Source organism: Podarcis tiliguerta, assembly GCF_965153285.1.
Source record: "Podarcis tiliguerta genome assembly, chromosome: 10".
In the NCBI taxonomy this organism is placed as follows: domain Eukaryota; kingdom Metazoa; phylum Chordata; class Lepidosauria; order Squamata; family Lacertidae; genus Podarcis; species Podarcis tiliguerta.
In genome coordinates, this window is record NC_139543.1 from 47,257,587 (window position 1) to 47,282,941 (window position 25,355).

Here is a 25,355-nt window from a genome sequence, read left to right on the forward strand (position 1 = left end):
CAAATGGGGAACATACATTAAGACTGAGACACCAGCAGTCTTGGAAATCAACTAAGAAAGGTGCAGGAACATCAGGCAAGGGAAACTGAAGGGGAATAAGCTCAAAGACGATGCATACACTACTTTTTAAATTTGGGTTCAAAAAAATACCAGAATTTAAATTGCAAAATGTATGCTTAACGCTGACCATTGTGAATGGCACACATAGAATCATGGAATTGTAGAGATATAATGGACTCTGGTGTATATGATTAGATTTTAGATTAGATTAGATTAGATTAGATTAATGATTATAATAACCAGGTTTCCCTGCAGTGAACATGTGGGGAAATATTCTTTCCTAATCACTCCCTTTGTCTTTAATTCAGGGGTGCCCTTTGGAACTAATGGTACCACATTGGTAGTTTTGCCATTTAACTATGGTTTTAAACTATGTGCTCACGTTGAGAAAGTCACATGGGAATTGGCTTTAAAGGCAATATTTGTAGTCCTTGGGTTGCCATCTGTGAAACAGGAAACCACCTAAGCATAAAACACAGGAAGCTGCCTTATACTAAGCCAGACCATTTGCCCATCTAGCACAGTATTGTCTACACTGACTGTCAGCAGCAACCCAGGGTTTCAGACAGGGGGCATTTCCAACCCTTCTCGGAGATGTCAGAGATAGGCCTAGGAAGGTGTACCAACTACTAGGTCACTGGCATGCTGCTGGCATCATGGTAATGTTGCAGGTGTTTGAGATTTTCAATGCTTGTACTTTTATTTTCTCCTGGCTATATACTGATGGGGTCTAGACAGACAGTAGCCACCAAGGAAAGAGATATTACGGGCATAGTAGATACGGCAACAACACAGGGCCACACTAGATGTTACAAGAGATATGGAGCTGCATTTCTGTCTTTACTTTCTCCTTCTTGTGATGAAAAGATCTGCTTTTATCACACTTCTTGCACACCTAGCAAAAGTGCCAGCAAAGGTCACTTCTGGACTGTTGCACCAATCTCTCACCCATTCAGATTGATGTCAGGATATTATTATTAATAATAATTATATTTATTTCCCACCCATCATGAGAAAGTCCCATGGTGTATTACAGCAATATAAAATTCAACATTTAAAAAGTTTAAAACAAATTATAATCAGGATATATATATATATATATATATATATATATATATGCAGGTTTTGGTGTCCTCGGGTGTCTTCCCGTGTAAAAGTTGGGGTGTCTAGGCGACGTTTCGACGAGGTCTCACTCGTCATCTTCAGGCTGGTGCTTTCGGCTTCTTGTTACTGGAACAGAGCAGGATCTCAGTGTATGAGTTCCTATAAATACTGTTGAGGAGGTGTGGTGTATAGCCTCCAATGTTCTGGGCAGAGAGGAGGTTCCCAGGCTAGTGTGCCTTTTCTTCTTTTGTTCCTTAATTACTTGAGGGATATCTTGAGTGATTTCTTGAGTGATTTCCTGAATCCCACTTAGGTGGGTCATTAGGTGTGGATTAGTTGCTAAAGCCTTCGTGTCTTGAACTCTTGAACTTTGTGAAGAGTTTTTCTGAGAAGATGGCTGTACTGCACTTGGTTGTGCTCTGGCTTGGCTTCGTGTATAGGGGCGAGCTGTGGTTTTGTGGCCTGTGCCAGCCAGATTTGTGTAGGGATTGCAGGGGGGTGCAGCATCCGGAGGTGCCACCCTGGTTTGGCTACTGGATGGTGTCTGTAATTTATCTGTGGAGAGGGTCTGGGTTTGGGTCTGGTGTGGTTGATTGGTGATGGCGTTCTGTGTGCCTCTGGATCTGGTGTCAGATTTTGTGGGGAGGGCTAATTTCCAGATGTCTGGCAAGCGGGATGTGTCGTCACGCTTGTTCATGTTGTGAGGGTGTTTCTCTATCTCGATGGCTTCCATGATTATTCTCTTGTGGTGATGTTCCATGTTAAAGAGCAATTTGGAATCTGCAAAATTAATTTCGTGTCCTGTTTCTTTCATGTGTTGGAAAAGAGAGGAAGTTTTTTCTTCTTTTTTGACGGCATTCTTGTGTTCTGCGATCCGTGCATTTATTCGTCTGTTTGTTTGTCCAATGTACGTGGCTGGGCAGACTTTGCAGGGTATTTCATAGACCCCTTGGTTTTCCAACTGAATTTTATCCTTGGGGTTTCTGAGGATATTGGCTATTTTTTGGTTGGTGCAAAAGGCTGTTTTGATATTGTGTTTATGGAGGATTTTGCTAATTTTATCTGTAGTGCCCTTGATATAAGGAAGGAGGGCTATGCCATTGTTTTCTTCTGTGTCTTGGTTTTTGGGGGGTGTTTCTTTTTGGATTAGCTTCGTAACCCTGTTTTGCTGGTATCCATTGGCAATTAACACATTTGAGAGATTCTGTAACTCAGTTGTCAAGTGGTCTTCGTCAGCCAGGCGTTTGGTTCTGGAGATGAGAGTCTTGGCTACGGAGTTTATTTGTGCAGGGTGGTGGTGTGATTGTGCATGTAAGTAGCGGTTGGTGTGTGTTTTTTTCCGGTAGATAGTGTGTCCTAGGGAGCCATCAGGTTTTTTGTAGATTAGGACGTCAAGGAAGGGAAGTTGGTTGTTGGCTTCTATTTCCATAGTGAATTGTATTTTGGGGTGTAGGCTGTTGAGATGTGTGAGGAAGCTATCCAGTTTTTCCTTCCCGTGTGGCCAAATTACAAAGGTGTCGTCAACATATCTGAGCCAAAGTTTGGGTTTGTGTTCTGACTTGTCTAAAGCATTGGTTTCAAAGTGTTCCATGTACAGGTTAGCGATGACCGGTGAGAGGGGTGATCCCATAGGTGCTCCTTCTATCTGTTTGTATCTTTGTCCATTGTGGATGAAGTACGTGTTGGTTAGGCAGTGGTTGGTCAGGTCCAAGATGTATTCGGGGGGATTGTATTTGTTTTGAATGGCTGTCAAGGCTTCATTAATGGGCACTTGTGTGAAGAGAGATACAACATCGAAGCTCACAAGTAGGTCATTGGGTTGTAGGTTTTGCTTCTTTATTGTTTCTATGAACTGGAAGGAGTTTGGAACGTGTGAAGAGATGGATTCTGCATAGGGCTGAAGTTGCTTGGCGAGAAATTTAGCGAGATTTTGTAGAGGTGAGCCTATGGAGCTGACTATTGGTCTGAGTGGTGTTCCTTCTTTGTGTATCTTGGGGAGGCCGTAGAGTTTGGGGCATCTGGATGACACCATCCAGTAGCCAAACCAGGGTGGCACCTCCGGATGCTGCACCCCCCTGCAATCCCTACACAAATCTGGCTGGCACAGGCCACAAAACCACAGCTCGCCCCTATACACGAAGCCAAGCCAGAGCACAACCAAGTGCAGTACAGCCATCTTCTCAGAAAAACTCTTCACAAAGTTCAAGAGTTCAAGACACGAAGGCTTTAGCAACTAATCCACACCTAATGACCCACCTAAGTGGGATTCAGGAAATCACTCAAGAAATCACTCAAGATATCCCTCAAGTAATTAAGGAACAAAAGAAGAAAAGGCACACTAGCCTGGGAACCTCCTCTCTGCCCAGAACATTGGAGGCTATACACCACACCTCCTCAACAGTATTTATAGGAACTCATACACTGAGATCCTGCTCTGTTCCAGTAACAAGAAGCCGAAAGCACCAGCCTGAAGATGACGAGTGAGACCTCGTCGAAACGTCGCCTAGACACCCCAACTTTTACACGGGAAGACACCCGAGGACACCAAAACCTGCATTCCTGTACCCGTGAAAATCTACGAAAGCATATATATATATATATATATATTATGAGAGAGAGAGAGAGAGAGAACAGCCAGGGAAGAGGTGCCTTCATGCCTTCAAATTGCATATGTTCATGCAATTAAACACACCTTCATAACACAACACAAAGAAGCTGGATACAGTGCTATGAACAGCAATGACACTACCCTGCTCTTGTTCAATAAATCAACTTCCTTTTGCTTAAATGATCTTTTTGCAATGAGAAAAATGACAGGAAACTATAGTACATTGCGCAAAGTAACAGCCACCTGATAGCAACATCATATAACCACCACACAAATTCTGTGAAAGCAAATCAGGATACAGTATGCTGAATATATACTTCATATGGAAGCAGCCCAAGAGCACACGACTCCCATAAGGATGAAGCCCATCCCAAGATGTGCTGATTCTAAAGCTATTGGCACAGCAAAATGTAAATTTCTAAAATCATTCTTAAGGTGGCTATCTGGGGAAAGGAGGTAAAAGCACAGTCCATCACTTATCTGAGTAAGGGCAGAACTATGACTAATAATAATAATAATAATAATAATAATAATAACCCCGCCCATCTGGCTGGGTTTCCCCAGCCACTCTGGGTGGCTTCCAACAGAATTAAAATCACAATAAAACATCAAACATTAAAAACCTCCCTAAACAGGGTTGCCTTCAGATGTCTTCTAAAAGTCAGATAGTTGTTTATTTCCTTGACATCTGATGGGAGGGCGTTCCATAGGGCAGGCACCACTACCCAGAAGACCCTAATGAAGCTAATATGGGCTAATGAAGTCATCTATAACTCCTGTATGTCACCACTTACAGGCCATGTATGTTACACTTCAGTCTCATATAATGGCCATGATTGTACATCACACCAAGCAAAACCATAGCTTAGTGCAAACTTACTGACTCCCAAGGAGAAGACAATAGCTCTGGTCATTTTAGGTTTGTGACGGCTAAACCAAGATTTAGCTTAGCATGTTGTCCAAACCCAAAATTAAGATTAGGGTTTCTCATCCTTAACTATAATCTGTAGCCAAGGTTTCATCTATAGTTACAAGTCATGGTTAATGAGGAGATACCTTAACCATAATACTAGGTTCAGACAATACTCAAACTCAAGCCTTGACTTGCTATCCCACCCTATCCTAAAAGACTCACGGAGGAGCAAAATGGCTGCTACTCACTGAGAGTCAATACGCTCACATAGTCAGGGGAGCCTAGCTTACTGTAGCATTTGAACCCAGCCAATGTTAACCTGACTGTCCCTGCAAAACACTTTTGGAAGGTCCAGAGCTCTTGAGAATGAGAGCAACTGGAGGGAATTTCAGAGAGAGCTTTCCCTACTGCTTCTCTCCTTCCTGAGCCTGCTTTGCACTGAGCTAACAATATATGCGGCTGCGGTGTAATGTGTAGCTTGGCCCTAAATCAAATCACAAGCACTAACAACAAGCTCTTAACTAAATAGAACACCAGTGTTTAGAGACAGTGTATCTCTGGATGCTAAAGGTTGAAGAGAAGCAAAAGTGGAATACCTTCATATTCTCTGTAGGAACTTCCCCAAGACCTGGCTTCTGTTGCTAACAGAATTATGGACTAGATGAGTTTATGGTCTGATTGAACAAGGCAGTTAGCAAGCATGGCTTCTGTGTATGGGGTCCACCTTGTTCTTTGTTTTGAATAATTGGCAAGGCTGGTGTTAGGGAGTTAGCATCCTCAGGTACCTTCTGCATTCCAGCAGGGGATCTACAATGGTCCCCCAGAGCAACCTGGGCTTGCTGTTCTATCCCCTTGCTGTCACTACCTATTCTACCTGCCCTGTCCAAGCAAGTGAGTAGCATCAGGAACTATCATGGATTAAGTTACAGGGGCAGAGGTTATAGACTTCACAGTTAACACAAGGAGTCTAAATAGCCTTCATATGGATTTTCAAAATTGTGCAAGTAGGTATTCTGGGGTCATTTGTTATTGGTGAGGGCTCAGGTAACTACCTAGGTTAGTTACTAAGGTGCTGGGGTACTCAAATGTATTCATTTCAGGACACAGTGCAGCTAAGAGTAATCTTATTCCATCTATATTAATATCAACCTGCTGCTTTTCAGGCCCTGTAGATGGTGTCAAAGCCAGTCTTGACTCAGAGAATCTTCTCACTGGTGGCAAAGACTGAAGTTGGAGGGGGGATGCATGAGATGAGACAGCTGTAGTGGATAGAGTGATGGATTTGGACCAGAAAGATTTGGTTAATCCCCACTCAGCTAGGAAGCTTTGGGGTGGCTTCAGAAAATCCTTATTTCTAACCTGTGAAGATAAAATGGAAGAAATGATAGTCAGAGCTGCTTGGAGAAACTGCAGGATCCAGATGTGATAAATATAGGCATGCATGGTGTTGTCTGTGCATGACAAGTACAAGATGCACTTTCAAAGCAGTGTGCTTATGGTGATCCCTGGGGTAACTTGTTGCGCCTCTTGAGTGCTGTGTTACCAGAAAGCACCTTGCTAGAAGCATGCACTTTGAGTGCAGTTCTCCATATGTGTCACCAAGCAGATGTTCTGCAGAAAACCATGGAAGGCACTTGTGTATCTGCTCCATCTTGGGGCCTTGCTTGCCTACCTGCTTAGTGATCTGATCTCTGCCTCTCAGTGTCCTGTGCCCCAAATCACAGCTATAAGAAAGTTGACCCCAGACCCAATGGCACAGCTGCCAAGAGGAGCTGTTTGCCCTAAACTGGGCCAAACAAAAAGGGATGAGGCCAAGGATGAGGAACCTATAGCCCTTCAGATGATGCTAAACTACAGTTCCCATCATCCCAGCCCATTGGCTGCTCTGGCTGAGGCTGGCGGGAGTTGGAACACCACAACATCTGAATGGCTACAAGTCCCAAATCTCTGTGTTAGTCAAATTGGTAGCATGGGAATGAGGGTGTGTGGGTGTGGGCCGCCCCGAGTGTCATCACTGAAGGGGTGGCCACAGGGTCTGGCCTGCACCTGAGCCATACATCTGTCTGGGGAGTGACGTGGTGGCTCAGGCACCTGAAGGCTCCGCGCTGCCTGAAATGGCAATGTGGGGCTTGCAGACTCTACAGAGGTCCCCCACAGTGTGCTCTGCCCTGGCTTGCCCCGTCCCATGGGTGGCTTGCCCCGTTCCCCTAGGTGCAGGGCATTTGCACTGCACTGGGCGCCCGAGCAACTAGCTATGCCACTGAGTCAAATCACTGGGCACTGTCTCTTGAGAAGTTATCACAAGCTGTGTGCATAGGTAAAGAAGATCTGGGGGAAATTACAAGCTTTCCTGGGGAAAAGTTTGCATCTTTACCAGGACAGGCAGGAAAACTGATCAAGGGCTGAAGTGATGAGAAAAGCGGCACGACTTGCATTTATTTCTTTATTACCTTTACATCCCCACTTTCCTACAAGGTGCTCAAGGCAGTGTGCATAATCTGCCACTGCCCATTTTTTGCCTCACAACAACTCTGTAAGGTAGGCTATGCTGAGAAGTAGTGACAACCTGCATGCTTCAAAGCTGAGCTGAGATTTGCATCCCAGTCCTAGGTCTGATACTCCAACCACAACTGCACCTTGGCTTTTGGGGGCAGCCTGGATTCAAGTTGTACACGGAATTAGAATTAGGATGCCAGGTTCTTTCTGAGACCCTTTATCTGCAAAGCTAGGAGAACATGCTGCCTTGGTTCCACCTTCACCGCTATTTGAGCTGTGGCTGCACCTTCTCAGATCTTTTTTCTAACAGCGGGGCTCATCCTTGTGCCTTGTCATTTTACAGCCGGAAGCCTGGCTTGTTGTATTGCCAGGGCCCCCGTCGTGGACTTGGGATCAGCACTGGAGCATTAGTGCTGAGCAAGGCTGTCAACCTATACAATATTTTATAGTGGTTACCTCTTTAGATGGCCATCAGTCCAGCAAGCTTAAAATCAATGGCATTGTTACAGAGCTTCAATCCACTTCCTGGGTTGGAAGGGTGTAGTAGTCAGAATGAGATTGGGCCATTACTTCACCTAGCCCAACATTGTCTGCGCTCAAGGAGGTGTTTCCAGCATCATTGCCAGAGGGGAGATGTGGAGGACTGAACACAGGACCTTTCACATACAAAGCATATGGCCTGTCTGTCATCTTTACACAAAGAGTTGCTAAAAAGTAGTTATATGCCTGATATGTATTTTCACAGTCCACTTCATACAACGGAGATGTCCGATTACGTAGTTTTGTTTTCCAGTTTTTAATCTTTTTGAATGGGGGAAGATCATGTGCCTGCCTTTTAAGGTGGAATAGCAACAGCAATGGTTCATTAGTAAGGTTGGCAGAAATGTTTTCTTTAAAACACACACACACACACACACACACACACACACACACACACAACAAATGCAATCTAGTCTGCTCCTGTGCCTTGAAGAGAGATGTGACATGCAGAACTCAACAGCTGTATGTTTATGTGACAGGGAGCTAAACGTTGCCATCTGCTCATTGTGCCACATCAAAATTGCTGTTGAAGGGACAAGTTCAAAAGCTGGAAACCCCACTGGAATATCCTTCCATCCACTCCACCCCTTCATGCTAGAACAGAGGAAACCCAGATAGGCATGGAAAACTTTCCCCTATAAATGTTAGAAATTGAAGACCTGCTGATAGGATGGCCGAGTGAAAAAGAGGCCAAGGCTTTCGCACCCTTGGCTGCAGCTGTAGGTAACCTAAGGGTGGGGACAGGTGAAAAAAGGGATGGAGCTCCTGCATCTTTTATTGTTGTGTAGAATAGGAAATTTCAGCAGGTGTAACTTGCAAAAGTAGGGTCCTTTTCCGGCCCATATCTGGCCACCCTATGTAATGCCTATAATTTTTGACCCTTCATCAGAGAATGCCTACATATTTCTATGGAACTATGCAGTCAATGAACACAGTCCCCCTTGCTTCAGAGATCAGTTTCACACATTCCTACACATTGCAGGGAGTAGGCTCACAATACAAACACCTAGAGCAAAGAGTTCAATTTTCTCTATCCTTCTAGTGAAATAAAAGCTTATATGGGGCGGGTGGGCACAAATATTCAGGGCTGCATGACTGAACGTAATTGCAGTGCGCCATGCAAATTGAGTATAGTTTGCAATCATTAGGCTTGCTTCTGCATAATATATTCTGAACGGTGGTCCTTTCCCAGGCAGTCAAATAAAAGTGGTCCAGAAGAGGCTTTGTGCTGCTGCCACAATTCTCTGTTGTTGCTTTTGTGCTGGACTAATTAGCAATGTATGGGGGGCAGCGGGAGAAGGAAAATAGTGGCACACACCTATGGTATTCTTAAAAGGTCCCTCAGTATGTAGGGCATCCTCTGATGGCAAGCATCTCCTGGCATTTGCTGGCATTCCCCACCGTTAAATCTCATTAGTGTTTTCCTGAAGTCATTAGTGTAGCATACCACCATCTCTGAAACATAGCCAGGAAACTGGGAAAGGCAAGAGATGTTTCTCTAGCCCATCTAATACAGATTTAAAATCTTTTGGATCTGGACAGCATTGCTGCCATGTTTTCCACAGCAATTAGCTATGTGTTGGCACTAAAATGCATGTATTGTTGCAGTAGTAGTGGTAGTAAAATGTAACCTGTAGGGAATGTATAAAGATTTGAGTACCTGTCCCTTTATAAATGAAATACTTACTTTCTTCCTTCTGCCTTGGGTTTGATCTGTGTTTGGGGCATTTACACAACATTCATATATTCTTAAGCAAAACAGTCAAACACCTGACAAATCAGGTGAAAAAAAGAATTGCCTGGCAAAGCAAGTGAAAGGGACCGAATGAAAGGCAAGAGAGAGTACAAATCCCAAAGTCCCCCAATACAAAGCAGGCCCAAAGACTCGCATATGGGGATAACCCAGGGTGTTTGTCTATTTCATGCTTTTTTCAGTATAATATTCAGAGTGGTACAACTTGATTCAAGTGTGCAAGTAATGCTTTTATTGCAAAACTGTCTAAAAGCCAGCAACCGGTATTCAGAGACTTACTTCCTCCCACAGTGGAGGCAGATCATACCCATCATGGCTAATAGCAGGTCATTGACAGCATTATCTTCCATGAATTTGTCCAATCCTCTTATAAAGCCGTCCAGGTTGGTTACCATCACTACACCTTATAGGAATGAATTCCATACTTAAGGTATGCTCAGGGTGAAGAAGTATTTTCTCACGTCTGCCCTTAATCTTCTAACATTCAACTTCATTGAGTAGCCATGAGTTCGTCTTTGTAAACGAAAAAGTCCCAAATGTGAGATAACTATCCTCACAGGGGAATTGCTTAAGTCAGAGTGACCAAACGTGACAATTTACCTTAGAATCACATTGTCCTACTAAGAAAGAAAGCTACAGTGGTACCTTGGGTTACATACGCTTCAAGTTACATACGCTTCAGGTTACAGACTCTTCAGGTTACAGACTCTGCTAACCCAGAAATAGTACCTCGGGTTAAGAACTTTGCTTCAGGATGAGAACAGAAATCGCACAGTGGTGGCAGCTGAAGGCCCCATTAGCTAAAGTGGTACTTCAGGTTCAGAACAGTTTCAGGTTAAGAACAGACCTCCGGAATGAATTAAGTTCTTAACCCAAGGTACCACTGTACAGTGGTGCCCCGCAAGACGAAATTAATTCGTTCTGCGAGTTTTTTCGTTCTACGAGTTTTTTCGTATTGCGAAGCACCAATGTGTATTGACGGTTTCCCATAGGAATGCATTGGCGGTTTAAAAAAAAAAGGCGCAAGACGTTTCGTCTTGCAAAGCAAGCCCATAGGGAAATCCGTCTTGTGAAGCAACTCAGAAAACGGAAAACTCTTTCGTCTTGCAAGTTTTTCATCTTCCGAGGCATTCGTCTTGCGGGGCACCACTGTACTTGCTTCTAACAGTTTCCTTTTTCAAAAATGTATCCTGTGAGCTTCTTTACCTCCTTGTATCACAGCACATGTCACACTGTTGCGTCATAGGATATGTTTCTGTAAATTAGCAGTACTAAACAGGGAGCGAGAACCTGGGAAGATTATAGGAGGGCTTAGATGGACCCTAATATAAAATTCTGAAAAGGAGTCAGAAGTATACTAAACTCTGTGGTTAAGATAATGGTGAATGCAGTGGTACCTCAGGTTAAGAACTTAATTCATTCCGCGGTGTCACCACGTGATTTCTGTTCTCATCCTAAAGCAAAGTTCTTAACCCGTGGTACTATTTCTGGGTTAGCGGAGTCTGTAAGCTGAAGTGTCTGTAACCCAAGGTACCACTGTAGGTGGACCCCCACCCCCACCCCACCCATTTTCAATTCACATTTACTTGTGGTCTGGCCATTCTTGTGATTTTTTTTTTATTAAATATTTTCTTGATTTACAAAGGTGTTTGCAATGTCTTTCTCTTGTATTTTGGTCTGGCCATTCTAATCTGCATTGTGCTTTTGAAGACTGAACATCTCAGGTTGATTACAATCCATACATTTAAAACAAGCGCACATACCCCCCAAATTTTTGGGAACTGTAGTTTGTTAAGAGGAGTTGTAGCTCTGTGAGGAGTAAACTACAGTTTCCAGGATTCAGAGTGTGCTTTAAATGTATGGTGTGTACACAGCCTTAGATGCTGCCGCACACATTAAATTTTAAGTAGGAAATGTTAGCCCCAGCGTTTTCCATTGCAAGCATGTGAAGTGTGGACATGTGCATGTTCATCTTTAAACACCTGTGTGTGCACACATTGTGGATACATGACCCAATCAGGCTTTTCTCACACATGTACATGCATGGACATATGTCACTTCCACACTTTACATTTTGCTGAAGCTCTGCGTTTCCTAGCCCAGTTGCAATGTATAGAGCCACCCATACGCTATTCTTAACCTGGTGTGTGTGTGTGTGTGTGTGTGTGTGTGTGTATCACTTATATATCTGCATGCTACTGCCATCTGCTGGGTGGAATGTGTGAGGATGGGAGTGAATGAGAGAGAGGGTTAATAGGACTGCCTTCGTTTATGTGCAATTCATATGTGCCTTTTCTATGTGTGTGTCTGTGTGCATGCACACGCGTGTCAGCAGGGGTTTATCTTTTGGCTCTCTTAGGAGACACCTCTGCAATCACTTCTGCAAAATATCTGTGTTTATTTTTGTGGTGCCTCTCTGCTGATTGCAGTTGCCACCTATATGTTCCAGTACTGCACTGCGTTGGTGGTGGCTTTCTGGCCTGCAGATTTCACTTTCTGTTTGGTGAGAGGGACGTGCCTTTGGGCTTTCTGGGTGCACGAAGGAGCCAGGAGAACGTCTGCTATCAGATGCCATTTGACTGGTCCCTGGCCCTAAGTTCACTGCTCGTTTCTAATATCCAAGATGTTGACAGTTCATTTGTAACAGCTCTCTTCTTCTGTTGACACTCTGTTTCTCTCTCCTCCTTCTGTCTCCTTATTCCTCCCCCATCACTGGCCTTTCCAATTCCTGTGCTTCTTTGCTCCGTCTTTTTTGTTCATCCTTGGTACAATCCACTTTTCCCCCTCCCCTCAATCTCTTCACTTTGCTCCTGTTTGCCTTCCCTCTCCTTCTCCCCACCCTTCTCCATGATTCTTGCATGCATGCTGTTCTGTTTCTCCCCTTCCTCCCCCCACCCCCCACCCCTAACCCCTTTCTTTGCTTACAGGGGCTGTAAGGGCCTCTAGTATTTTCCCGATCCTGAGTGTGATTCTGCTTTTCATGGGTGGACTCTGCATTGCAGCCAGCGAGTTCTACAAAACCCGACATAACATCATCCTTAGTGCCGGTATCTTCTTCGTGTCTGCAGGTAAAGGAGGGCTGAGGGTTGACCAGCGTCCTCGGGAGCGAAGGACAAAAATTGCAAGCGAGGGGGGGACTCGAGGTGCTGGGAGGCTGAGAGAGCAGCCACTAGGCAGCTGCCAGTGCAATGGAAGTGCATGGGGGGGGGGGAGGGAGCAGAGAGAGCAAGGAGAAAGGACATGCAAATGTTTGCACAGCTACAGAGAATTAACTTAGATGAAAAAAGAAGTCAGAGAGAGGGGGGGAGAGAGAAGATGCATAACTGCATACTCCAGAAATTTCAACATTTTGGGGTTATCACCTGTTTTAGGCAAGCACCAACGTAGACATGATGATGGGTTGTATCTATGCTAGTCCTATGCAGAGTAGGCCTGTTGACATTAATGGACAATAGGCTTAGGTTTGTCCATTTCAATGGGTGTCCTCTGACCTGAATTTAGTTGGGTACAGCCCCAGATGTTTAAGGTCATGTCTGCTCCAATCGCATACTGCTCCCAGCCAACTTCACTTCCAGTACAAGATGAAAGTTCGGGGGGGGGGGAGAGACTGTAGAGGGTTATACTGTACAATTGTCCCCAAGTACAATGTGATGAAGGGTAGAATGGAAAGGGTGGAATGATGAACAAACAAGCTACAAGCAGGGTCGGGGGAGTGCTCTTAAAATCAGATACCTCTGTCCTCATTACCTATGTGATTAGGTCATACCCAGGCTTGAACACATAGGTCTTCCACTATCTCACCTAGTGTGGCCCTGAGGTTGCAAAACCTCTCAAGTCCAAAGAGGATTTTACTGTCTTGCAAAATTTGCATTCAAAGGTGAAACTAGGTTTGCCTCAAGTAAGTCACCTGCCAGCTGAGGATTACATTTCACATATGTGATGAAGAGGGTGCTACAGTAGTCTAAAAAGGCATATGCCGTAATAAATTTGTTGGTCTTTAAGATGCCACAGGACTCTCTGCTGGTTTTACTTATAATAGGGCTTCACACATGTTGATATATATAAGATCATGGATTTGACTCCAAGGCTTATTCTTCACTGTCCATTTGTTTGGCAGAGAAGAAGGGCCAAGACTTATCCTTCACTGCTCAGTTGTTCAGCAGAGAAGAACAGAGCATATCTCTTCTGTGACTGCATAGAAGGATAGGAAAGAGCCCCTCTAAGTCTTCCTCTTTAGCAGCCTCTTAGTAGGGAGGATGTGGGGCAATATAGTCAAGAACAAAATATAATGGTGCTTCTTCATCTTAAATACATTGGAGAAACCAGGCTGTTCCAACATATGATGGGAAACTTTCATTTCAGCCACAGATTTGCTAAAGACAAGGGTTATCTATCACCAACAGAAAATAAAGAGGACACAAATAAAAAATGCCAACCTATTTTTATTATTTTATGTATTATCTACAAGACTGAGGAATAAAGAGTAGCTCAGGAAAGTGACGAAGTTTTGTTTGGCATCTCATGCCTGACTGTGTCACTGAGGTGGTCTGGGCTGTACCATTTCAGCTTCCGGGTGGGGCCTCACATGATCGAATGTTCCTCCATACAAAAGAAAATCCCTCCACATGGAATATTAGAGATCAGAGAGTTCTAGTCTAAACATGCTAGTTTTTTAGCATGTTTTAGCATGTTTAGCTAGTTTTTTAGTTTTAATGCCATGCTAGTTTTTTAAGTGTGTGTGTGTGTGTGTGTGTGTGTGTGTGTGTGTGTGTGGAGTAACATTCAGTCATGTGAATCCCCAACTGAAATGGTATGAACCCCCAACTGCATTCAGAAGTGGTACAACCCCAGCAACAAGTTTCCCACCTCAGTGAGAGCTAGGCCAAAGAAGAGACAGGACCTTGAATTTCACCTTATGTGAAAGTCATATGGAAACCCAAACCCAGCTTTGCAACCTTTTGAGCATTGATAGCTGCATCTGAAAATATTACTGTGTGTAGGCTGTTCGTTAGTAGCCTGTCCCACTGTTTTGTGGCTTTTACCTCTTGCTTCTAATTACTGTATTTGTATGTTGTCCCTAATGGCGTCAAAGCTGTTTACAAAGGAAGTCAAACACAATCAAATACAGTATATAAGAGAACTAAAGTAATGAATGCAGTATACAAAACATCAGAATCCATAAAATAAGATTCCTCTTGCTCAGTATTTCTGTTCCCTGAATATCCACACGCCCATACCTCCGTTAAACTATACTTGCACACATTCACCCATAATCAAGCAAGAGCACATGCTCCCTCACTCTCAACAGTTACTGAACTCAATGGTCACCTAGTTACATATACAAAAGGTCTGCACGACACTGGCAGACTAACGCTATGAGGCTAAAATCAAATATAATCCCAAATAAAAACCTCACACTGTTCACCATTCCCATTCCCTTCAGGCTGCAATTCCTATCAGCCCCAGCAATCAAGGAGGATGGGAATTGTAGTGCAACAACACCTTAAGGTCACTAGGCTACTCTTGCCATGGGTTTATTGTTTGTAGCTGAGAAGGCAAGCAGTCCCTGAGTCCTCAGCCACCAGTTCCTAGCTCCCACATGAGAAGCGGTCGGACTCCAACCCCTAACTGCCAGCAGCCCCACACTGTCACCTTGGACAGCACCACACATCCCTACATTCAACCAAAGCACAATCGTAAGGAGCAGAGTGGGGCTCCTCACCTTCATAGAACTTCAAAGCCATGACAGCTCTTTTCAGCTTTCTGGGCAGAACTGGAAAGTCCATTTGCCCTCTCCATTGGTTCTTGCTGACCAGTGATGCTGATATTTGGACCCATGCTTTATACAGCAGGGGGCAGCAGCTTGTGGACTGCTTGTGAGCTTCCTGAAGGGTCTGGCTGACCAGTGTTAGAAACAGGGTGCTGGACCAGATGGACCTCTGGTCCAAACCAGCAAAGATATTATATTACAAGGTTAGTTATTAATATTGTATGTGACTATTTTGGTGGTGCTCCATAACTGTCCATTCCTCTCTACTTTCACTATTGGCTGTTTCCTATATTAGCATGGGAGTTTTCTTTGGAAACGGGGTGTGCTGCTTCAGTGCATCTGTTCCCTGCAAAACACAGGGCTTTTTGGATGATTGCTCACAGGGTCAAATGAGGGCCATGAATCAGGCAAGGGCCATGGCTTTATCTAGACCTGAATTAAATGCTTCTTTGAAGTGCAGCATGCTGAAAACAGTGCTCTGTTAGGTAGGACACCAAGCTTGGAAAATCCAGAAGTCTTATCCTGCCTGCCAGTCACAAGAGACAATGTTACACACCTCTTGAAGATGCTCTGAGGCTTGAACATACCCTAGGAGTAGCCAACGTGGTACCCTCCAGATGTTGTTGGACTGCACCTCCCATTATCCCTGAACACTGATGGGAGATGTAATCCAAAAAACCTGGAGGGCACCAGATTGGCTACCCCTGGCACACATCATCTGAGTCACTCACTAGGCTAGGTCATTAGACATTGTGGATCAGTTACTACCACATTAGTGGAGTGCTGACTTTCCTAGAGCAAAATCCAGAGAGTGTCCTCATCAGAGACACAATCTAGCATAAAGGAAAGACTGAACCAGCTCTCAGAATAATAATGTTGGAAAGGATCTCAAGCATCCAACCAGCTGCTGGTGCAGGAAATGTACTGCTACATCCCCGATGTTCTTGGATGTATCTTGGAGAAAATGCCTGGTGAAGGCACACCTTAACATTTAGAGTTAGATACATATTGAATCAGCCGTCTGGACAGATGTGGAATGGCATTGTTGTTCACCTCATGTATTCTGCTATATCTTCTCAGAAACATGACTACAAAAAGTATATCATTTTTGAATGGCAGTGTTTTTAGCATGTGGCTGTCAGTGAGGAGCTCAGATCAATAACAATATTCATAATGCCCATTGTTACTGGAGCTACAGGTAACTCACAACTTATGTGCATTTATGTGCTTGGGCAGGGGGTTAAAAAGGGGGCAGGCAGGCAGGAAGGAAAAAAAGACTTCGGCAATCCCACCCGCCATTGCACCCAATGTATTTTGACTATACACAATTGTGGCTTTATGTGTTATCCCAGGAATGCAACCTCCACGTAAATTGAGAGTCACCTGTACTGTCTGCACCTCCATAAAAAGCTTAATTTGCAAATAGGTTGTTGAGGTATCACGAACAGTTGTTGGCAACAAGGTTGAGCCCTTTTATCAGATTCTCCCTGTGAAGATAAGAGGGGTTATATATACTGCCCTGAATTCCTTAGAAGATGTGTGTGATAAAGGTCTAAAGAAGGGGAATGCAATGATTAGAATAAAACAACAACAACAACAACAACAACAACAACAACAACAACAACAGAATAGTGTCCTTAAAGGGGCATCCTTTATGCCAGCTGAGAGGCCCTGGGAAGCAGTGGAGGTACTACCTCTCTATCAGCAGAATAACTTATAAACCACCAGAAGTCCCCCCAGAACCACCACCACTGTGACCCTTAGGAATGCTCTGCCCAATGGCTTTTAGGGTGGTCACTTTTTGTAGAATTATTGTGCAGCTCATTTGTGAATCTGAAAATACATTTTTCTCCCCAGTTAGCCCATTGACTATGAGTACTGTGTAAAATGTGGTTGTGAGATTATTATTTTTTTAAAAAAGCAACAGCATGACTCTATTGCCCTCTCTAGCGCTGACCCACAATTTTGCAGATGTTTAACTTCTTTTTAAAAGGGTGTGTGTGTGTGGCTCTCTTCCCATCCCCAGAATGCACAAAACTTGCCTTTCCTTTTTTACATGGAAACAGAGTATCATTTGGTTTGACAGTAGTGTAAATAGAGCTCTGAAAGAAAATAAAACCAGGGTTGTTGTTTTTCCTATTGCCTAAAAAGTTTGCAAAATCTCCACTAGGGTTCAGTATACAATTAGGGCCAAATCACTGGGTCATTTTTTTAATAGTGAAGCCACCCAAAGCTGTCCCTTTGGGCATGGCAACTGGTCTTCTGAATTTGCCAATACTGAGAGTGTAGCACCCGTCACACAGCGTATGTGTAAAAAGATTTGTTAACAGGAAGTGGGGCCATCCCGTGGCATCACACGAGGGGCTGACCCTCGAGCATGGATGTCTCTTAGAGGGGTCGTTAAAATCCCACATCTGCAAAGGGAACCCTGATTGTGCAGTCTGCCTATACATGTCTGTATATTCATGTTTAGGCATGTACCCCAATACAGGTGTTTAACACGGAGGGCCAATGACATGCACAGTATTGGGACAAGGGTCAAAAGTGTGGCCCCTGTTAATTTCAGACTCACCACACTCTAAAAAGCAAACCAAAAGAAAATTGAGCCAGGAAGAGGCATCATGACCTTGATGTGTTCGGGAGCATTCTAAATGCCCCCCACCCCTATATTGTGGAGGCTGCACTTCTGCACAATTGCCATTTTTAAAATAAAAAAAAAGGTCACATGAATTGGCCTTGGGATGGGGTACAGATTTTATATGTTGTTATTATTATTTATTATTATTGCATTTTTATACACCAACTTTATTTCAAGGCACAAAAGTGGGCATACGTGGTTGTCCCCCTTCCCATCACAACTGCTCTGTGAGTTGAGAGACAAGGAGTGGCCCATAGTCACCCAGTAAGCTTCATGGCTGAGTCGAGATCTGAACTCTTGTCTCCCAAGTCCATATCTACCAGGGCTCTTCAGCTTATCCTTGACGTACATAGAGGACATGCTAATGGTTTCTTCTCTCTTGCCCTTTGTCCACAGGTCTGAGTAATATAATTGGCATCATTGTGTACATATCAGCCAATGCTGGAGACCCCTCGAAAAGCGACTCAAAGAAGAATAGTTACTCTTATGGTTGGTCCTTCTACTTCGGGGCCCTGTCATTCATTATAGCCGAGATGGTAGGAGTGCTGGCCGTACACATGTTTATTGACCGGCACAAACAGCTGCGTGCCAGTGCTCATGCCACAGACTACCTCCAGTCCTCTGCCATCACCCGCATACCCAGTTACCGCTACCGCTATCAGAGACGCAGTCGCTCCAGTTCCCGTTCCACCGAGCCTTCACACTCCAGGGATGCCTCTCCCGTCGGGATCAAAGGGTTCAACACCCTCCCATCAACGGAGATCTCGATGTATACCCTGACCAGGGACCCCCTGAAGGCTGCCACTACCCCCACCGCCACCTACAATTCAGACAGGGATAACAGCTTCCTCCAGGTTCACAATTGTATCCAGAAAGAAAACAAGGACTCTATCCACACTAACACAGCCAACCGCCGGACCACCCCCGTATGAAGCCGTCGAGAGGGGCTGAAACATGGGGGGGGGGCTGGGAAGGTGGGAGTGGGACTTGGGTTCAGGATGGGAGGGAGCAGTAGGGGTGGGCAGGGGGAGAGGAGAAAGCAACCGTGGGGAAACCTTCCAAAAGCAAAAAAATAAAAAAAAAATCCAGAAAAAACCAGAAAACAAACTTAAGTGAAACACCTGAAAAGAAATGACAAAACGTTTTAAAAAAAGGGAAAAAACGAAAAAAAAAACTTCAAAAAAAATCAAGAGAAAGAAATTTAAAAATATAAAAAATAGAAAATAAATTTAAAAGAAAATGCATGATTTCCCATGTACCATTATTTTAACATTTAATAAAAACAGATTTAAAAAAAGGAACCGAGAAATAACAACAAAAAAAATCAATTAAAAAACCAAGCGGGAAGAGGAGGCAGCTCTTTGGATTTCTGGGGGGTTTTACTCTTTACTTTTTCAGTTTGTTTTCTTTTCACTTTTAACCCACTGTGGACTTGCAGGTTCTTAAGGATCTCCAGGGACAGGTGGTAACAAAACGCAGTGCTTTCAGTGTCCTTGTGGATGCCTTTGTTGCACATGCGCTGGAGCCTGCCGAAGCTTGCCAAACCCCCCGGAGTGACGAGTGATTCGACATGTTCCTGTGGGTCCACAGGGCTTAACAGTGACCTTCCTGTCCTTGGGGATTTGAGGGTTTAATGCTGATTCACTGATCTCCAGGTCTCAGGAAGCTAAGGCTGATCAGCTCAGCCTCATCAGCCTGTGACTATCCTGGGGGTTAACAGTGACATTGCAAAAACAAAACAAAAAAGCTTCATAAAAAAGTGGCAATTTTTTAATAAAACAGAACCAACTATAAATAAATGTAAATATAATAAGTGGATTTACTTGCAAGAAAGCCAGATAGTATTTTTCTTTTCATTTTTCTTTTCCAGCTTGAAAACTGTGAAAACTAAAATCTTAGGGGTTGAGAGGCTTCTAAAGAGAAAATGGAAACTGAATCCATTTGAAAACAACAAAAACTTTTTAAAAGACACCCAGAACTTGGCCACTTGGTTGGTGTGGGTCGAATTCCCTCACGGGCCATGAGAATGTTGGGCCAGGAAAAAGCGGGGGGGGGGCATCTCTCCCCACAGAGAAAAGGCTGCTGCTATTGCTGGGGCTGCAACCTCGAACACAGAACAAGGACTAGATGTTAGTGTGGAGACTTCTGCTCATGTTCCCTGACAGGCAGGCAAAACATGCTATCCCCTGAACTCACTCCCAGGCTTAAAAAGAAGTCAACAGGCAAAATGGCTGCTGCTTGTCTCCCGTTGTCGGTTTCATTTACACTGCTAGCTTTCCTGGTGCGTGGATAGCTCTCGCCGGATTCATTCAGTGCCCCTCTCAGGAACACCTGACACACCGAATCAAGACACAGTCCCCATGCCAAGTACATAACTGCAGAAAAGTTATTCCCTGACTTCATTCTGTTGTCAGTGCCAGCTGGCTGTAGGGCCCAGCCAGTCAAAAGCTGTAGGCTTAGCCTGCCTTACGCAGAGACACCCGCCTGTAGGGTTGCCGTAATCAAATATGGGACAGCTTGGCCTCCAGACCTTTAAGAGAAGGTGCCGTTTTCCCCACCCGCCATTGCAGCAGCAGTGATGGGAGAGAAAACCGCAACTGCTCAGATTCTGCTGCTGCTATGTTACATAAAGTCAGACGGGCCAAGTTGTCCCATGTGGGAGCTGGCAGCTTTGCAAGTCTAAATTGAAAGGGAGAGAGGCAGGATCCCTGAGGCTCAGCCTCTTTTTGGGGACCCATTTTACCCTCTTTCTCCCCAGTCTAACCCCTTCCTCTCACCAAAGACGCCCATGGCAGAGAGAAAAGGTCGTCTTGAGATCTCTGCCACAGGAAGTCTGCCAGAAGGATTATGGGGTAGGAGTCTTTGGGGGAAGCGATGATACAGAAGAGCAAGGGGGCTGCATAAAGGGTGGTGGGCATGAGCCTTGTCTTTCTTGGGCCCAGCATTTCCCTCAAAGGTCTATAGGTCCTGTTCCCCCCGCACCTGCTGTCGGTTATGGCCATAAAGTCACTGCAAAACTCTACCACAGACCCACAGCTAGGCCTCACTAGACCCTTACATGGAAGGAGCTCCTGTGCCTTTAACAGCCAAGTCATAAGGAGGCGGTTGACATGTCCTGTTCCCCCCCAACACTGTGGCACTTCTTATATGTCTCTCTTGTATATGCTTCTCAGCACACGTCAGAGGAAGGGACACATTTTAGAGTTCCAGAGATAAGCCTCCCAACTTGACTTTGCTGACAGGCCTAGAATACCCACAATCCATCTTTCCCCCTTGCGTACCCCAGTAGTTCCCATCCACATTCACTCTGGAGCAAAGGCATAAATCCTGTAAGGCAGTTGGGCCTTCCTGGTGACATGCCCAATTCTACTTCCTCGCTGCTTGGCCACTTAAGGCTTACATTCTTGATTCCACTGCATCTGCCCCTAGTTTACATCTGTGAAAAGCAAGCATATACATAGCACACTCCCTCCCTAACCTACACCCACACACCCCATCACAGACACCAAAATCACCATTGTGTACATGAGGGCCATTCATTTTTCCACTGAAGGGAAGCGATGTGCCACCGCTTTTACTTCAGTTCCCTTTTTAACACTGTTAATGACAGATGGGGAGAGCAGGATCCCAACGAAGGTAGCAAGGCAGACAGTGCTTACAGCTATGGCGTTGAATTAGCTTTGAGGTACAGCTCTGGCTTGGGCCAAAAAAAGGGAGATGGAGTGAGCTCTCCATGGTCCTAAGAGGCCAGAGCCCTTTGCATTACCTTGAAGGAACAGGATTTGGGGCTGAGGGTTTTGCTGAGTGGGGTCCAGTCATTCCTCTTGGCACCTTTAGGCTCTCGCCTGGCTCTTCCTGTTCAAACAAGTGCTGCTCCAATTCAGAGAGTCTTCACTCCCCCAGCTGCTGAGCTCCTGCTGGAACTGAAACGGGGTCCGAAAAAGCAGCCTGCACTACCCACCCAACTAGTGCTGCCTTCTCCTACTTTTCTTCTCTTTGAGAGGAGAGTTGAGTCCTTTTCCAGGACAGGGTTGCGTAGGGAAGCAGCAGGTGGGGCGCTGAGCCAGTGACAGAATGCATTCTCCCCAAGCCTCAGCAGAACAGTCCCTCATGGCTGAAGGGCCTAGATACAGCTTGACCGACATTATTTATCCGTATGGAACACCCCATTTTATAGTGAATGTCTAGAACTCCTGCTTAATCCCAAGCCTCAGCCTGCAAACCTGTAACAATGAAAAGGGCAGAAGGGGGTAAAATGAGCCAATATCCAAAGCCCTAGAAATGTGTTTTTTAAAAAACTGGTTTTGTGTTCTCCAGCATATGCAGAGGGTGGTATTTTGGTTGAAATCCCAAAGCTGCTTTCGAGAACTTGATTCCTGTAAAGTTCTCTAGCATTTCTGACTGAATAAAAGATGAATGACAAATTGTGCGTGTGTGAATGAGTGTGCGAGTGTGCGTGAGTGTGCGTGAGAGAGAAACAAGTAAGAAAGAGGGAGGAAAGGAGAGGGAGGACTAGGACTGGTGAGGAATTTTTTTTCCCAAGGATACTGCTTATGTTCAGCTCAAACCAGTTCAAGAAACAAACCTCCATTTTCTTTATTTTGTGTTTTTTTTCAGACTGTTAAACAGAAAAATTTTAAAAAGAAGAAAATTACAAAAAAAAAAATCCTGGTACATGAAATAAAGATTTTTTATATATATCACTTGGTCCTTGTTTATGTGGGTATGTTTGGTGGCTTGGAGCAATGGATTTTCTTTTTTCTTCATGGAGAAATCCCTGAGGAAAGACAGTGCAAACAGAAGTGAATGGAAGCCATTTTGTCTTGGCTGAAGACCTGAAAAACAGCGGTCCAGTTTTGCTCTTAATCTAAAGAACCGAGGATGGAAGATGTAGAAGCAAGAAAAATGAAGAGTGTAGGGAGAATGGGGCATTACTGTTTTCTGTCTGAAGTAAACGTAATTCACTGGACTTCCTTGCTCTTCTCTGGCAGACAGGAGTATTATGGATATTTTTAGATTTCCACTAAAATATCCAGTTTTCACAATATAGTGTTTGATTGTTTAGAGGAATATTGTTGTTAAAGCATCTGTTCTGCATGGGCCCTGAACCTGAGGTGGTCAGTATTGCCCCTTTATGTCCCTATTCCATTAATGCCTCAGGAAAATTTCTACTGTTATTATATATAATTATTTTATAACCTTTTTCTTCTGCTTGCCCTCACTAGAACTGTGGTTTACTGAGGCTGAGAAAGAAGTTGAGAAGAGCCCACAAAGTGAACCAAGCCTCCCAAATTTAAAATTGAATTGCTTCTGTTATATAACAGCTTCTATCCCACCTTATTTACAAATGTTTCAAGATAGCTCAGGTTAAGAGGACATAATAAATCACCTCAATACTAGTATTTTTAATAATGATGATGATAAAAGCAGTAGTAGCACACAACGTAAAATCAATAATCAAAACACAGAGCCAGTTAAAAACAACAACAACTCACAAACCAGAGGAACAAATATATGTGCAATGTTCAACTCAGATGTCATTCAAACTCTGAAATAGCATATTGTAGTACCAGGAACACCTGCTTAGAGATGTTATTCCATAATTTAGGTGCCACCATTGAGAATGCCCTCTGTCCAGAAGCCACCCACATAACCTAAGAAAGATGGGGCACCTGGAGGAAGATCTCTAATGGAGAGTTTAATTCTAATTAGATGCAATCCTTCAGATATCCCATTTGGCTAGATTATACTGACAGACGTATACCCGAAAGAGATGCTCCTCAGATTATATGCTAGTTGTCAAGATCTCAGGGATCTAAGTTTTCATACAGATATGCCATAAAGTTGCATACATTGGTAAAGTATACTACACTGTGGCAAACATTGAGTTCATTTATTTATTTATTTCCAGTAATATCTTAGCAGGGCAAATTGGGACCCCTGCCAGACCAAATTTGGCCTTGCAGGCCAGAATTTTCTGCCCCTGCTTTACAAAACGCATCAACAACACATTTGACAGTTTAATGCTTGCAGTCTTCGTTAGGAAATCTAGCTACAGTTTTTCAGCAGAAGACCTTCAGTATCATCCCCCAGAGACTGAAGGAGGTAAGTGTGAAGTGGGCAGGACTGGACTTGGAATAAGGAGACTTGGAGTCAACATGTGACTCAGGGCTAGACAAAACATAAGGGGAGTTCACCGTAACTTTAAGTATGTTTGCTCCCATTGTGCAAAGGGGAGGTTGTGATTTCAAGTTCAAAGGGGTTGCTGAATCTTTCCCCTGACTTCTATTTCATCTGGAGTTTGTTCTACAAAGTCATCCCCCCCCCCCCCCGCAAGCTGGGCATTGATCATAGGATGTGAGCCTGAGTGGGAGAAAAGCAAGAGGAAAAGTGGTGGGTTCTTCTTTTGCACTTTAAATAGCAGCCCTCAGGTATACACCTGTGTTGTTGAAGCAGACACATTTAAAGGCAGGGATCTGCTGCTATTGTGTAATTTGACTCAAGGACAGCTCCACGTTTGAGAGGGCTTTTTGTGGATTACCCTCTGGAGATATTCCTCCTATTTCAGGGTTTATTTGGCAGTGGTGGTGGGCTGGTGGACCACTGCAGCAGCACTATGAACAGTGCCAGGCAGCTGAGTCTGAGGAGCCATTGAAATTTCCCACAATGCCTCTGAGCAACACACAGTTGGGTGGCATTGTGGGAAACTGAAATGGCAGCTGATGCCCAGCTACCTGGTGCAAAGGGGGAAAGGAGATTTCAGTGGGTCGTTCTGGAGCACTAGAGGCCCAACGACTGCCCAAGGGTGCCATGAACTGACACCAGGCCTGATTTGGCCATCAGGCAGGAAGCTTGCTGGGTGACCTTGGGCCAGTCGGCTTCTCTCAACCTAATCTACCTCAGAGTGTTGTGGGCATAAAAAGCCAGAAAACACAGAAAGTAACACCGCGGAGCTCCTTGGATGATGAGCGGGATACAAATGTGACCAATAAAGCCATTGTGCATTTGTGTTTATTTCTTAGAATCTCATTATTTAAATTGTAACTGGTTTTTATCTTTTTACCAAGATGAAGCTAGATTAGATTTACTCCTCCTTCAGTTTTTCATCTGATCTCTTATTTGAGGAGATGGATCTTTTAATATCACAAACAGTATTAAACTTGGAAATAATTACCAGTGCCTGGTGGCTAGAATCAGTATAAAAGCAATGGTGAATGTAAATTTTCCTAATGTGGTTTCTAGGATAGACTACGAATATGTTGTTTAGCTAAGATTCTACACTGAAGAAATATCAAGGGCTTCCTAGCTGTGGGTGGCATTAATCAGACATTCTCATTAAATTCAGTGGAAGTTATGCTCAGGTAAGTATGCAGCATAAATATGTTCTTACGGAAACATTTAATTGAGTAATTGAACCAATCAATTGATTAAAAATCATAAAAACTACAAAAAGACTCCTGTTTGATCAGGCAC

The 25,355-nt window shown here is 44.2% G+C and overlaps 1 protein-coding gene across 2 annotated transcripts in view; it reads left to right on the forward strand.

Annotated features, from left to right (window-relative positions):
* The window catches only part of CACNG2 (calcium voltage-gated channel auxiliary subunit gamma 2), a 134,921-nt gene extending 112,339 nt beyond the window's left edge, over positions 1-22,582 (forward strand). The window contains exons 3-4 of one of the 2 annotated variants that reach the window (XM_083400838.1): positions 12,402-12,542; positions 18,279-22,582. In XM_083400838.1, coding sequence (XP_083256964.1) covers positions 12,402-12,542; positions 18,279-18,814 — 677 coding nt within the window. In that variant the 3' untranslated portion in view covers positions 18,815-22,582. The remainder of the gene's footprint in view (positions 1-12,401; positions 12,543-18,278) is intronic. The other variant, XM_083400839.1, reaches the window with a different exon arrangement.
* The last annotated feature ends 2,773 nt before the right edge of the window (positions 22,583-25,355 follow it).